Source organism: Pelobates fuscus, chromosome 1 (assembly GCF_036172605.1).
Source record: "Pelobates fuscus isolate aPelFus1 chromosome 1, aPelFus1.pri, whole genome shotgun sequence".
NCBI classification, from domain to species: domain Eukaryota; kingdom Metazoa; phylum Chordata; class Amphibia; order Anura; family Pelobatidae; genus Pelobates; species Pelobates fuscus.
Window position 1 is genome coordinate 188,935,954 of NC_086317.1, and position 16,387 is coordinate 188,952,340.

The following is a 16,387-nucleotide window of genomic DNA, read 5'->3' on the forward strand; positions in this document are numbered from 1 at the left end:
GTCTTGTAATTATAGTGGATGTAGATTATTGTATATCTGTTTAAAATGTTTTAGGGCACATGCAAAAACCGTGTGTCCAAATAAAATGTATTCCAAGCCTTACCTAACGTCCATTAATATGCCGATATTTACTGCATTTATGTCTCAGCACCATCTAGACACCTAGTAGACTTTCTTATCTGTGGTTTAACAGAAGGCTTCCACACAGGTATTCTACACATACCATCCGGGACTCTGGAATGCCCTAATCTACAATCCGCACAACACAACCCCACAGAGGTTGACACTCTCATAGCCCAAAAAGTGGTTGAGGGTTTCGTATTGGGGCCTTTCAAAACTCCTCCATTCATAGAATGGCACACTAACCCCATTGGTATTGTCACAGGGAAATATTCCCTTAAACAGAGACTCATCATTGATTTGTCGGCACCACACTCATTGCCCAACCCCAGTCTTAACTCCCTCATACCCTCCGAGGAATTCTCCCTGCAATACACCACCATAGATCACGCCATTACCGCTATCATACAAGCAGGGGTTGGAGCCTGGCTTAGTAAGACCGATATTACTAATGCCTTTACGTTACTGCCAATCCACCCCACACTGTGGCACCTGCATGGAATCAAGTGGTCCGGGAACTACTATTTTTTCTCCCATTTAACTTTTGGGTCCAAGAGTAGCCCAGCTATTTTCGACACATTTGCCGAAGCATTGTGCTGGTTACTATTGAACATAGCCAGATGCCCTACGGTATTACATTACCTGGACGATTTCCTACTGGTTGAGGAGAATACTTCCCCTCCAAGTAGTCTCAAAGCTACCACCAAGCTATTTGAGCAACTAGGTGTACCTATATCCCCTAAGAAAACAGAGGGGCTAGACACGATTATGACTTTTCTGAGTATTCAATTAGACTCCGCCACAATGCAAGCGAGCCTACCACACGACAAGATAGAGAACATTCTTACTTACATACATCAGCTCGGTACTTGCAACCACAAAGAGCTACAGTCCCTGCTAGGATCACTAAATTTTGCTATGCATATCATACCTCAAGGCCGCTCCTTTATATCACGACTATTGCGTCTTTTTCCACTTTTCCTACATGACACACACAGGTTGTCCTTAGATACCCAAGCTACGGCAGATCTAAACATGTGGAATAGATTTTTAACCACTTGGAATGGTAAAAGTATGTTCCTCCCTCAATTGACTGACTCATCTCCTACCATTTGGTCAGATGCGGCATCTACCACAGGTTTTGCAGCAATTTTTGGGAACGAATGGCTTTGGGGCGGCTGGCCTTCAGCAGTTCAGGATTTGGAAGGTTTTCCACTAACTCAGCTCTTTTTAAAGATCTATCCCATTGTGGCGGCTGCCATAGCATGGGGTCATTTATGGGCTAATATGCCAATTCGTTGTTACTCAGACAACCAGGCAACCTGTCACATCATCAACAAAGGTCGTTCCAAATCCCTTACGATCATGAGGTTTCTGAGGAAACTCACTTGGTTGGCAGCTTGTCATAATTTCTTTCTATGTTGTTTCCATGTTCCAGGTATATGTAACACAGCTGCTGACAATTTGTCTTGTTTTAAATTTCAGGCTTTTCATCAAGCACTCCCGTCAGCTGCGCCCACAGCCACCACCACTCCAACATTTCAACAACTCATACTGGACTAGAAACCATCATGCAGCATAGCAGGATATTGTCCCAATTGGCACTATCAAAAAATACACACAAAACATACAACAGGGCTTTTACACTATTCAAAGGATTCCTTCTGGAACATAACATCATGCAACCATTTGTTATGACATCTTGTTTGGGTTTTGCTTCTTTTTGCCACCTTAAACTTAAAATGTCATATAACACCATCAAACTCTATCTCACTGGCATTCAACACCATATGCTCATCTTACACCCAAATAACAATAGTTTCATGGCCTCTCACCAGATTAAGACCATACTCAGAGGCATTCAGAAATCTGAACCCACACAAACATCACAGAGGCTTTCCATTGATAACCATATCTTCAAAGCATTGTCTAACCTGCTTGATTTAAAACCGTTTGACACCAATACAAATTCTATCATCAAAACAGCAATATACATAGCTTTCTATGGATTTTAAGACCTAGAGAGTTCACTACAACCACCACAACACAATCTACTCCTATCCTCCTCTATTCTCACTTAACAAAACACATGGATCATTACATCCTGGCTTTCCCTCACGCCAAAACCAGTCAGCACATACCAGTAAACATTCCGTACTACAGGTGGTGTCCTGTCAGGGTTCTTGATGCATACATACAGCATCATAACTTACTACCCTCACAACCATTACTACAATTACAAGGTTCAGTACTCACCACTACAACCTTCATGAGCTACGTTAGGTCCTTGCTCACTCAACTGGGCCTCAACGCAGCTAACTACTCAGGGCACTCCTTTCGCATAGGAGCAGCATCCACAGCCTCCAGTGTCAACATTCCAAGTCATGTTATAAAAACGCTGGGGCGCTGGAAGTCATCCGCTTACTCACGATACATACCGAACCCAGTACAAGAATTAAGGGATGCTTTCAAAAACATGTCTGGTTGATAAATGTATCTGTATTGGTTGTCTGTAATAAATTTGATTACTTAATTTTTGCCCTCTTCTTTCTCAGGCCTACCTCATCGTCGGTTCCGGCACACCACAACCGACTTGCCCTTTTTACTATCCTACATTTAATTATGGTATTTCACACTGTACTATCATAAGCACCTAACACAAGTATTAAGGCAATTTTGCCTGGATTTGTAGGAGGTGCTGGTTTCCACTCCTAGCCTACTTAAGGCACTCCCCTTACCTTGCTCCTTACCGTTCGAGGACAGCGTTGAATGACCCTCCCACCACACCACATTTTAACATTTATTTCCTTTCTATTTCTTTTTCCTGGGTAGGCCCTCTTCTTTCTCAGGCCTACCTCATCGTCGGTTCCGGCACACCACAACCGACCTGCCCTTTTTACTATCCTACATTTAATTATGGTATTTCACACTGTACTATCATAAGCACCTAACACAAATATATATATACACATACACACACACACACAGAAAAAAACAGGTCTAAAATCAGTGTTGAAACGTTATTTATTGTATTTCCATCAAATACTGTGCAAAATGTAAATTAACATGTTTACCAGATCTTGATAAAGAAATGTTGACTTACATTGTGCACAGTATTTGATGGAAATACAATAAATAAGTTTTCTACATGGATTTTAGGCCTGTAGTGCTACTTATTACTGTTTTTTTCTGAATATATACACAGGATTGCACATAGGCAGGGTAGCTATACATTTTTTTTGTAAAGTTTAGGAGGAGGGCCAAGCATCTGGTTATATATATACACACACACATACATATATATATATATATATATATATATATATATATATATATATATATATATATATATATATACACACACACACACATATATACATATATATATATATATATATATATATATATATATATAATACCTTATTATACATGTAGAGGTATACAACATTCGGTTGTGGTGTTGAAAGTCCTTTTGTATGACTGTCTGCTGTTTTCAGATAAAGCACACTGCGACAGCATTCAGCCATGAGCTAGGAGTTGGCCTAATCCAAGATGAGGTCTTGAAATTGAGGGGCCGGAGTTGCAATCAGTAAGGCATTGGGGTGTAGTTGGAGGAATTCCTGAAAACGGAAGAGGGACAAATGATCAGCTGCCATGTTGTGAATACCAGGAACATGTGTACAACATATAAAGAATTGATGAGTCACAGCTAGCCAAGTTAAGCGTCTAAAGCAACTCATGATAACGAGAGAAGGGAAGTGGCCTTTAGTAATGATATGACAAGTCGCCTGATTGTCAGAAAAACACTGTACAGGTTGTCCAGACAAGGAGCGTCCCCAGGTCGCTGCCGCGGGCACAATAGGATAAATTTCAAACAATGCTGCAGTCAAGATCTGCAGTGCCGATTAAAGGCCTCCAATGCTTTGATTTTGGGCAGCCAACAGCCCCATAGCAATTGCTGCAAAGCCGGTGGAAGCCGCTGCATCTGACCAGAGCATTGGGGATCTGTCAGAAAATTGAGGTATGAACATGGATTTCCCATTCCATCGACATAGAGATTTCTGCCACATCTGCCAATCTGCTGTGGCCTGGCAACCAAGAAAAACCCTACTGTCCTCTGAGGGCAGACCCGATAATAAACAGAAAGGCCTAGAAATTAATGATCTGTCCTGAGGGATGATCCTCAATGCAAAATTCAATTAACCCAGCAATGACTAATTCCTTATGACTACAATGACTCAGTCGCAAGTAATCATCAATACATGCTAGGATACGTTCAATTTTGTCCCTTTACAAGCTGGATTCCATAGCCACTGAGCCGAGTTGAATACCCAGAAAACTGACTATGGTGTCGGGACCCTCTGTTTTGGAAGGATAAACCGAGACGCCCAAACTTTCAAATAGTTGTATGGCATATTGTAGACTATCAAAAAGACAAAGAAAAAAATAATTATATATATATATATATATATATGTGTATATAACACATGTGCTCACAACAGTGGGTAAAAAAATATATAAAATATTATTTACCCTAATAGGAGAATAGATTGGAAGAAGATCCCTTGGTCTTATTTAGATAAACATGCAGAAAATGCAATCTACAAATTGGGAAAAATAAATAGCAGGTAATGGTGCAGGATTTAAGACACCAGAACAAGTGCTGAATTAAAATGCACTCACAAAATGGTCATTGACCGCAGGCATACAAGTGATTTATAGATGAAAGGAGCTCAATCCTCTTCCAATCCTCTTTTGTCAAGGCGTATGATAAAATTCAGCATATCACAGTGTTGTTCTTGTCCAGACCGGAAAACATGAAGGGGAGTTCTCAAGGTCGGAAACAGAAAATGGAATAGCCAAATAAAATACACGATTTACAAATGAATAGAAAAAATAAATAAATAAAAAACAGTTGAAGATAAGTTCAAGTGCTGAATGGGTCTCTCCGCCCTACGCATTTCGTCCTATCGGACTTCATCAGGGGAAATTGTGGCAATCCACAACAGGCACGAACAGAGTCGGTTTAAAGTATTTTAGCCAGGTCTATTGCAGGGGCCATAGTCACAGGGTAGGAGGCTGGCAAACAGGCTCCTCCAAAAGCCTTTTGCCACATATGTGAAATACTGTTTGGAATGTAGTTTATTGGGGCACATTGTTTTGGAATATGCTCTGAAACATTGCGTACAGATATGCAATAACCTACAGGAACGGAACCCACAAGCACCCGCATTAAAATTATTACATATTTGGGATTTGCCAAGGAACACAACTGGTCTGCCAAGTTTATCCTTTATGACTTTCACAGACCTGGCTGGTATCCAGGGTTTGTTGGCCTGAAATTGAGGCGTCATTAGGACAGAGATTTATTGGGTGGGAGGTTGAGGAACATAAAGCACAGGCTGGAGTCCTGAGGCCAGCGAAATGCCTACAGAACAACTCTGTATCCAGTTTACTTCTGTTAATGACCGTATTAAACTGGGCCAGAGTTGCTGCTGCTTTAGCCGAAAATTACCTATGATAGTCATAGAAGGCATATCTGCCGTATTTGTGGCCCAGCTCCACCAGCTTATGCATATAAGTATTGAATTCCTCTCTCCTCTGTGGCAAGTTGGTACTTACCACATCTCTATAGATCCCAAACGTCTGTACAAATGGTCAGTTTTTTACGGAGTCTGGGATCTCTGGCCTTGAGGACTACCGATAGGTCCCCATAAGCATACATTTTATCTCCATGATATCCTGGTAAGCAATCAGAAGTGAGACCAAATTCAAATCCTTACCTTCCCTGATATCTTTGCAGATTTGAGGAGGCACCATATGGGCTGGTGTAATCATGAGTGTATCAATCGGGAATATAAGGACCGCTACATTACCCTGTTAAATAGCTGTAGCAGCTGCTAGCATCAGAACATGTTGGGTTTGTTGCCAAGTGGTCAGATTCTAATCTGCCGATACTATCTCTAATTTGGCCCATCATGGTCTGTAAGTCAGACATGTTGATGTTCCCGCTAGACCCTTCCCCTGCGCCGGAGTTGTCGGCGTGTGTCTGGATTAATCTAAACAATTCTGCTTACCTGGCAGTAATGTTTCTTCTTCAAAGTTCAGCTTGAATGGGTGGTATAGTCCAACATCTGATAGATGAAGGACTGGCCGATTCACATATCCCAGATGGTGAACCCAACCTAGCTGGGGTGCTAGGGAGTGAAAGATCACGACCCCCTTCCGGAACTTGTAACATACTAAAATGAGAATTGAAAATTAGGATCTCTTCTCCAGGGTGCTGGCTGCTAATTAGGGCCAAGTGGTGAAAACAGGGCCGCCATCAGAAATTGTGGGGCCCCTAACACAGCTCAAGGTCTGGGCCCCCGGGTGCCCGCCTCCAAATCCTGCCCACAGGAATACACACACACACACTTACTAACAGACACAAATACTGAAACAGACATACACAGATACCGATACACACACACTGACGTACATACATAAAGAACATATATGCATACTGACATACACACACAGATAGACACATACACACAGACATACTGACATACACACAGAAATACATGCATACTGACATACATACTGACATACATGCATACTGACATACACACATACTGACATATATACATAGTGACATACACACACACATACAGATATATAGACTGTAACGGACCGTTTCAGCATACAAGAGGATAAAACCCAGTTTAGGCGATAATCCCCTTTCCTCAGAAAGGCACAGCTACTGCAGAACATCAGAACTCACGAACTGGATATAGGTGAATAAGGTAGCACTCCAGCTGGAACCTCACAAATAGCTGCTAGCAGATGAATAGGAAAAGCAGACATCAGCTTACACTCCTAGCAGTCAAATCTCCAACAGCATACAGTGAATCCCCCCAAGAACGAGACAAGGCTCCGTGTTGAAGGTCAAGCAGTGGTCTGAGGTGCTGGGCACCCAGCCTGGTTTTTATTACATGAGTACACATACAGGCCACACCCAGGGGGAGGCATAAAATAACCAATAACATAGATGTTACCTCCCACACATCCCCTCCCCTTAGTGTGACACTTAATCCCATTATGTGTACAGTTCAAAATATACTTTTACACAACTTTCATAACTTTAAAACCATACATCACATTCACATAAAAATACATATCCACAATCAATCCATTCAGGGGAACAACATATTAAAAAATGGCATGAATCCGACCAGGGGTTAAAAAGTTACTAAAAGTATCTTTTGTTCCTTCTGGCTCAAACAGTAAAAGTAAAACATCCCCACAATGCATCCTGGCTTCCTCCCTTCTGCCCTGGAGATAATTGGAGAGGAAATCTAATTATCCAGGACTAGAGGCAGACTCCATTAACCACATGGTTGCAAAACAACATAAAACTCTTTAAAATACATAAAGTCACTTTTTATACATTAAACACAGACATTTAACATATCCCCAGATAGCTCAGGTCTGCGTGCACATTATTAGGTGAATGGCACGCAGACCACACAAATACAGTTTAATTGCCATGGAGCCAAAGTCTTTCCCATAGTCTTTCATTATATGAATAGGCTCCATGGCATAGCTATCTGGGGGGTATCACTGCTCACACAGGGCAAGTACCGAATGGCCCCACTGTATTTAAAGGGCCAGAATGAGTGACATGCACTCTGTTAGGGCCGAATACTGTTTGTAAAGGGCCCAATCTCCCAGGGCCATAGTCCAAAGGCAGCAGGCGGGCAACCAGGCTTCTCCAGTTCTCAGTGGCGAGGTTGGTTTCGTCACATAGACACATACACACATACATACAGACATACTGACATACACACACACACCTCATTTATCAGCCACCCTCCTCTTACCTTTAAGTTGCAGGAGGGTGGCTGGGGATGGTGGGAGTGGATGCCTCTGGTGTCCTCTCCTCTCCCTCTCCCCCCGCACGGAGTAAGCTGGGAGGAAGTGACCGGCCGCGCCATTACACGCCCGCAGCGCTGACCGGGCCCCTGAAGATATAGGACCCATCGGGTGGCCCTAAATGCTTGGGCCACCTGATGGGCCCCGGTGCAGATGGTTGTCACCCCCTGATGGCGGCCCTTGGTGAAAATATTTACTATGTGGTGACAGGTGTGGCCCTACAAATGCCAAGCGGCTTGAGAGGCTCTATGAGTTGGACCAAGGGCCTATCTACCACAGAACTTAGTGGCGAGATGTTGGCCTCTCTGTGACATTAAGAGAAAAATAGAATTAGGTGTGACAAGTGAGGCCCTCTCTATGTGACTTGTGAGGCGGTTGTCAGGATTACTAATTGATCCCGCACGCTGAATTGTGTCACACCTATGACTAAGGCGAACGTCTAACCGGACCTTAGAATGGCCGGACTTAACGTATCCAAGAATAGTCAAATACTTGCCGAGGTCAGGGAATCAGACACAGTGATGAGAAAAAGCCAAAAGTCAAGGATACCAGAAATCAGGGAAGTCAGAACGAAGCCAAAGTCAAATACCAAAAAATCAAGATCAGGAAACACTCTCGGATTACCATCAAGCAGAAACCACGACAGGGCAATGAGAGAATGTAAAACATAGTTTAAATAACCTTCCTGTTATTCCGATTGGTCGGAACCGGCTTTTGACCCCAAAACGTGTGTGCGTGACGTCACACGCACGCCAAAGTCATCAGCAACGTGGACGGCCTTGGGATTATAAAGTGGCATAAGTCTGCAGCGGCCGGCGGCCCTAGACATGCTGGGTTTGTCAGGTATCCGAGCGCATGGTTGCAGATGGGCACAACTATTCCTGTCAGGACGGTAAATACCAGCAGCTAGCTATGTGTTGGACCGAGGGCCGAATACCTCCGAGTATGATGATGGGTGTTGGCCTTGCAGGACCACTAGTATGAGGCATAGGAGGCCTTAGAAAGCTAAATATGCAAAGGTTTGAAGGTTCAGTAGTTAGTAGTGCATCTACAGGTGTGTGGAAGGGAGAATCATGTCTGAGTCAAAAGTAACCGAACACAACAGTATCTCAAAGGAGTAACAGGCATACCTGGGTAATTAGACAGAACCCCAATATGGAAGCTTCATATTCTCAGAATAAGGCCTATCAAATTGTAGTATCAAATATGTGGGCAACATCAGTGCGACAACGAGAGTCTACAAATAGCATAACTGGACATACTATGAGACATTGTATGCAAGTCTGAGTAGTGACAACAGATGACATGACTCATGCCCAGACCCCTAAGGTGGTCCGAAGTTCGATTGTAAATCAGTATAAGCGTATTTAATATTTAACAAGTCAAAAGGAACTAGTTAGGCTCAGAATAATCCACAACCTAATTGTTTAAAGACCGTAGTGTCATTGCAAAGTGTTACAACAATCATACCAGCGTTGCCATCGTGATGCTTAAACGTATACTGTAACAATATACAAGTAGAGGTAGACAACCATCAGTGCTAGGGGAACATTGCATAGTCAAGAATATACACAGTAGTTAAAGAATAGAGGAAGGTAGATTATCTGAAGCAAGTTTACTATAATCAGCATAGAAGTGACATGCTGTATGGTCTTTATAATGAACTGTTATACATTGATGTGACCAAGCAACCAGGAAGTTTGCATTCCAGGAGGGAGGGGGAAAAGTAGTTTGCAAACCAACAACATGCAGAGAGTCAGACCAATATCTTAAAACATACCCCTCCTCATTATATATACCAGCAGCTCTGCAACTAAGCGTTGTCAAGTGAGCCAATGCAGACTTGAAATAGGTAAACGTGTAGCTGCTTATCCACGTACCAATTTAATAAGCAGAAAAAACACTTTGACTTCTGATTTGGGTAATGTTTCATGACATGCAGACCTAAAGAGCCTGAAGCAACAGAAAAGCGGTAAATACAGGATTAACAGGAATATAACAGTTATAGGAGCTATAGTGCTTATGACAGACCTCTAAACCAACCATTCTGACTGAAGAAACCAACCTCAGTCAGAAAAGAATTGAACTTAAACACAGTAATTTATATCAATCAATATTGAACAAGGCCACAAGGTGGCGATATTATGAGGGGAATAAATGAGGGGAATAGCAGTGCTATTAATGATAGCTAAACAAAAGCCGGTACGCGAGCCCTGCATGTTAGTGGGGGGGTGGGGTCTAAATGGCTTGTTAACTCGTTGCCAGGGCCCGCGGAGAGTTCCCTCGTTGATGATATAGACAGCGTGCTTGAGGCACCCATCTGTCAACTCACTGTTATGCAAGGAGGCATCCTCGTGGAGCAGCTAGGCACCCGACAGCGGCAGGACCTCGTGCAGCGATCCTCTAACCCTGGATTAACCCGGAAGTGAAGACACGATACCAGGAGGTACAAAGGACGAGTATAGTGCTGATAGGGGAGTTCTTATATTAGCACTAGCCCCTCCCACAACACTAGGCTCCACCTTTACATATACACACACATACTTTTTTTTTTTAAATGTATTATTACATTATATATTTACACACACACACACACACACACACACACACTAAACATAGTGTATTATATATATATATATTAATGTAAAGATACACCAAGTATGCAATTATATATATGTATATGTTAGGGCATTAACAATTATTTAGTATATGGGTGACTGCTTGACATCCCAGGCAGTCACCCTGCAGCAGTTCCATAGCCTGCTACGCCGGCCATGTAATTGCTTTTTCAGAGCAATCACATGACCTGAGAGGGCCTGATTTGCCAGAGCTGGAGAGCCTGGATTGAGACAGTCCCCCAGAAACAAATTACCGTATATACTCGAGTATAAGCCGACCTGAATATAAGCCGAGGCCCCTAATTTTACCCCAAAAAACTGGGAAAACTTATTGACTCGAGTATACGACTAGGGTGGGTAATGCAGCAGCTACTGGTAAATTTCTAAATAAAATTAGATCCTAAAAAAATTATATTAATTGAATTTTTATTTACAGTGTGTATATAATGAATGCAGTGTGTGTGTATATGAATGCAGTGTGTGTGTATGAGTGCAGTGTGTGTATGAGTGCAGTGTGTGTATGAGTGCAGTGTGTGTGTGAGTATGAGTGCAGTGTGTGTGTGTGTGTATGAGTGCAGTGTGTGTGTGTGTGTATGAGTGCAGTGTGTGTGTGTGTGTATGAGTGCAGTGTGTGTGTGTGTGTGTGTATGAGTGCAGTGTGTGTGTATGAGTGCAGTGTGTGTGTATGAGTGCAGTGTGTGTGTATGAGTGCAGTGTGTGTGTATGAGTGCAGTGTGTGTGTATGAGTGCAGTGTGTATATGAGTGCAGTGTGTATATGAGTGCAGTGTGTGTGTGTGAATGCAGTGTGTATGTGTGAATGCAGTGTGTATGTGTATGAGTGCAGCGTGTGTGTGAGTGCAGTGTGTGTATAAGTGCTGTGTGTGTATGGATGCAGTGTGTGTGTATGAGTGCAGTGTGTATATGAATGCAGTGTGTGTGTGAATGCAGTGTGTGTGTGAATGCAGTGTGTGTGTGAATGCAGTGTGTGTGTGAATGCAGTGTGTGTATGAATGCAGTGTGTGTATGAATGCAGTGTGTGTATGAATTCAGTGTGTGTATGAATTCAGTGTGTGTATGAATTCAGTGTGTGTGTGTGTGTGTATATGAGTGCAGTGTGTATATGAGTGCAGTGTGTATATGAGTGCAGTGTTTATATGAGTGCAGTGTTTATATGAGTGCAGTGTGTGTATGAGTGCAGTGTGTGTATGAGTGCAGTGTGTGTATGAGTGCAGTGTGTTTATATGAATGCAGTGTGTGTGTGTGAATGCAGTGTGTGTGTGTGTGTGTATGAGTGCAGTGTGTGTGTGATGCAGAGTCTTGGTGGGGGTGGGCATTTTTATTATTATTTTTTAATTATAATAATTGTAATTTTTTGTTATATTAATTTTTATTATTATTATTTTTTTGTATTTATTTTTTAATATTATTATTTTTAATATTTTATTATTATTATTATTATTTTCGTCCCCCCTTCCTGCTTGATACATGGCAGGGAGGGGGGCTCTCAGTCCCTGGTGGTCCAGTGGCATTGGCAGTTCAGCAGGGGGGGGGGGGGGGCTGTCAGAGAGCACTTACCTCTCCTGCAGCTCCTGTCAGCTCCCTTCTCCTCCGCACCGGTCCGTGCAGCTCCTCTGTCAGCTCACACTGTAAGTCTCGCGAGAGCCGCACTATGACCCCGCGGCTCTCGCCAGATTTACACTGGGAGCTTACAGAGGTGCTGATCGAACCGGCGCGGAGGAGAAGGGAGCTGACAGGAGCTGCAGGAGAGGTAAGCACTCACTGCCAGCCCCCAGTCTGTATTATGGCAATGTAAATTGCCATAATACAGACATTGACTCGAGTATAAGCCGAGTTGGGGTTTTTCAGCACAAAGGTGCTGAAAAACTCGGCTTATACTCGAGTATATACGGTACTGGGTAGGTAAGTTTGCCGGCAGCTCAAAGCCGTTATAGCTTTCTATGCCTCTGCAATGGCTTTAAAGCCAAATAAAATATGGACAGCATAATACTCTGTAATGGCGTTAAGGGGTTAATATGTCTACTTCTCTTAAATGGACACTATTGTCACCAGAAGAACTACAGCTTATTGAATTCTTCTGTTGAGTAGGTCATTACCTTCAGGCTTTTTTGCTGTAAACACTGTATTTTCAGAGAAAATGTAGTGTTTCCATTACAGCGTAGTGATAACTTCACTGGCCACTCATCAGGTGGCTGTTAGAGATCCTTCCTGAGTCATGGCTGCCTAAAATGCATCCAAACATTCAGTATCTCCTCCCTCTGCATGCAGACACTGAACTTTCCTCATAGAGATTCATTGATTCAATTCATCTCTATGAGGAGATGCTGATTGGCCAGGGCTGTTTTTGAATCATGCTGGCTCTGCCCCTGATCTGCCTCCTTGTCAGTCTCAACCAATCCTATGAGGAAGCACTGTGATTGGACCAGGCTACCACTTCTGATGATGTCAGCAGACTGCTTTTTTTTAAATTTTTTAGGCAAACAGCATGCAGAGTTACAGCTTCTGGCTTGAATACAGTAAGATTTTGCTATATTCATGGAGGCATGTGGGGCCCATGGGGACCAGATGGTGGTTTTAACACTATAGGGTCAGGAATACATGTTTGTGTTCCTGACCCTTTAGTGATCCTTTATATTTTCCAATACTCTGTATGAAGACTGGATGCTTCCCAATGGGTTACGACACGCCATCTTTGGATGACAATCGTATATTTGCCATAGTGAGCCGAGTTGGCTCGCATTCCGGACACGTCACTTCCTGTGATGTGTATACACAGAATCGGGCACTACACCTGGAGTTCCGGTTGGTATTCTCAAGGTGTCACTTCCTATGATGTGCGCACATAGGACTGGGCATCAAAACTACAGACCCACAGTACATTTTGCCCATACGATGCACAAAGAAGTTGGCCACATAATGTCCGGGCGCTGCGCGCAACTTGAAAATAATAAGAGACCAGCATGCTTTCAATTGATTGGCAATTAAGCATTTTTATACTACAGGGCAGTTGAATGCTTCAATCTGATTGGTTGACGAACGTTCTAAGGTGTGTATTATTTTCAGGGAGAGGCTGAAGTAGTTCCAGACAGTTGCGTAAGAAATTAGTCATACATACAAGAGCGTTTTAATGACAAAAACTTGACAAAAGTCTTGAAATACATCATCTGAACAATGTTTCGAGGTGTGGTAACTGTAGTACAAGCGGAATAATTGACTCCAGGCAGTTGAATTATTAGAAAAAAATTATGCACACCCGAGGTGTAACGGCGACTCCGCTTCGCGTCGTGACCGCATTACTACCTCGGGTGTGCATTATTTTTCTAATAATTCAACGGCCTGTTGTCAATTATTCCTTACATATAAACTGGGACACTACCAAAATTGAGGAAGGAGACCTGAATCTACTGATTGACTATTAAGCACCTGAATAAACTGGGACATTACACGACTTACCACACTTCTGAAGAAGCCCTGTTGGGAGAAGTGCGGAAAGTGAGGTATCGGAGCCCATTATATAGCATTTCTTTTCTAATATTTATATTATTTATTTATTGTTTAATGTATGTTTTTATTGATACCAGTGTAGTTAAATCCCTCATAAATAGTTATATCTTTATTGTATTTGTGCTTGACAACTTCCTGGATATCTGAGGTGGGCAATTATATTATTATTAAATACATACACTTGTAAATATATTTATTTAATTGTAACTTTTTTAAAATAAAACATTATATTCCCACTTCCTTCTTACCTTTGGCCGAGCAGGGGAGGTCCAGTGGTGAGTGAACTTTAACCATCAGCTCATAGAGTTCATTCTCATGAGATCTGGGCTGTCGGGGCATTGCCATGGTAAACACAGCAATGCTTCAAGCATGCGAGAGGAACCCAGCCCATGGCCATTGCGGTCCACTTGGTATTTGCCGTGTTTGCCTGAGGGTCAGTCCGATCCTGCCTTTTACATTGTAAAACAGCATGCACAGTGCATTGTGTATTGTGTTGAGCAACTAGTAAAGCCCAGCAACAATGAAATGGCATAGTGGGAGACTTTCAGCCTCCTCAATGGTCTCCCAAGCATCAGTTCCACAGAGAAAAAACACCATGGCTAAGCACAATCACTTAGATGTGGTAGTCTTAATTAAAAAAAATTAATTTAAAGGGTTATATATAATGCTGACTTTCAATCCATCTGAGGCCACTATAAATGGCCCCAGCTGACAGAGGGGAGCCGAGGTATTGATTAATTCCCTGAAACTCCACAGTGTTTTAACTCTGCTCACATTGCATTGTAGCAATGATTTAAAGCCCATTTGAATGACTGTTTATAGTGTTCACTTTGAACACTTCAAACAGATCATTAGTCAATCTGGCCACAGATATCAAATGATACTTGTGGTTTCGAGCAGGGAAATGACCCCTGCTGGTAATATACTGCATGTTGGAAATATTCCATCATGGGGCCTTAAGGGAAGGACAAGCAGGACAGAATAATATTGTCATGTGTTGTTCAAGGAATAAATGATGAGAGTGATCTAATGGTAAAATAAGCATAATGAAATATCTAAAAATATAATTCCTTTTATATGATACAGTAAGAGAGAAGGTAAATAGTAAAAGTTTGGATATAAATCTAACACAATTAGGAAACACATGCATATGACACTGTTTTTGAAACATATATGTGCACAACACTATGTTAAAAGGAGTCTGCAGATCACAAACAAAAAAAAAAAACTGTAACTAAGTTTTATATTTAGTGTCACACAAGGCACTGCCCTGAAAAAAGTAAAATGTGACTGAAATAAAGATCACTTACCTGCGTGTTAGTGCTCTGCCACTGGTGACCCGATCCTCATTCTGAGACAACACCTGTAATCAGAAAAAAAACAGTCATCATCTGAAAACATCAGAATAATAATATATATATATATATATATATATATATATATATTTTTTTTTTTTTTTTATTATTATTTTTTTTTGTGGAGTTTCTGATACTCACACGGAAAGAGCTAGTTTGAGGACTAAATCGTCTAAATGATGAAGCAGCCTGTGGAGAAGTTGGATTCTCATCTTGAAGAAACTTGGTGTCCATCTGTGGTTCTTGATTTTCACTCTGCAGAAAAAGCATCCCTATTTAACTTTGTAACGAATACATGTTAAAATTGCAATATATAAGTAGCAGCACTAACAAATGACTAACAAAGAAAAAGTTATGTGTACTGTTGCTGACACTGAACTGTAAGTAGTAAATAGTATGTTTTCCCAGGCTTAAAGGGACACTCCAGGCACCCAGACCACTTCTGCTTATTGGAGTGGTTTGGGTGCCAACTCCCACTACTCCTAACCCTGCAAGTGTAATTATTGCAGTTTTTTATAAACTGCAATAATTACCTTGCAGGGTTAACTCCACCTCTAGTGGCTGTCTATTAGATTATTAGACAGCCACTAGAGGGAATTTCCTGCTCTATAGCACAGGAAACCTGTGCTAGAGCGTCGCTGGACGTCCTCACGCTGTGTGAGGACCTCCAGCATCGCTCAAATCCCCATAGGATTTTTTTTTTTTTTTTTAATTCTTTATTTTTGTATGCAGGGGTTAACAGTCGTGTAATAACGCCACAACAGCGTTTGCAGTCAAGAAATAAACACAGTTTTAGTACATATATGGCATGGAAAAAGATGCACATTTTTACATATTATATATACAAGCTTAGG

At 41.9% G+C, this 16,387-nt stretch overlaps 1 protein-coding gene across 1 annotated transcript in view; it reads right to left on the reverse strand.

Moving 5' to 3' along the window:
- The window catches only part of LAD1 (ladinin 1), a 675,989-nt gene that overhangs the window by 335,647 nt on the left and 323,955 nt on the right, over nucleotides 1-16,387 (reverse strand). The window contains exons 6-7 of the mRNA XM_063453187.1: nucleotides 15,675-15,788; nucleotides 15,489-15,541 (exon numbers count right to left, since the gene is read on the reverse strand). Coding sequence (XP_063309257.1) covers nucleotides 15,489-15,541; nucleotides 15,675-15,788 — 167 coding nt within the window. The remainder of the gene's footprint in view (nucleotides 1-15,488; nucleotides 15,542-15,674; nucleotides 15,789-16,387) is intronic.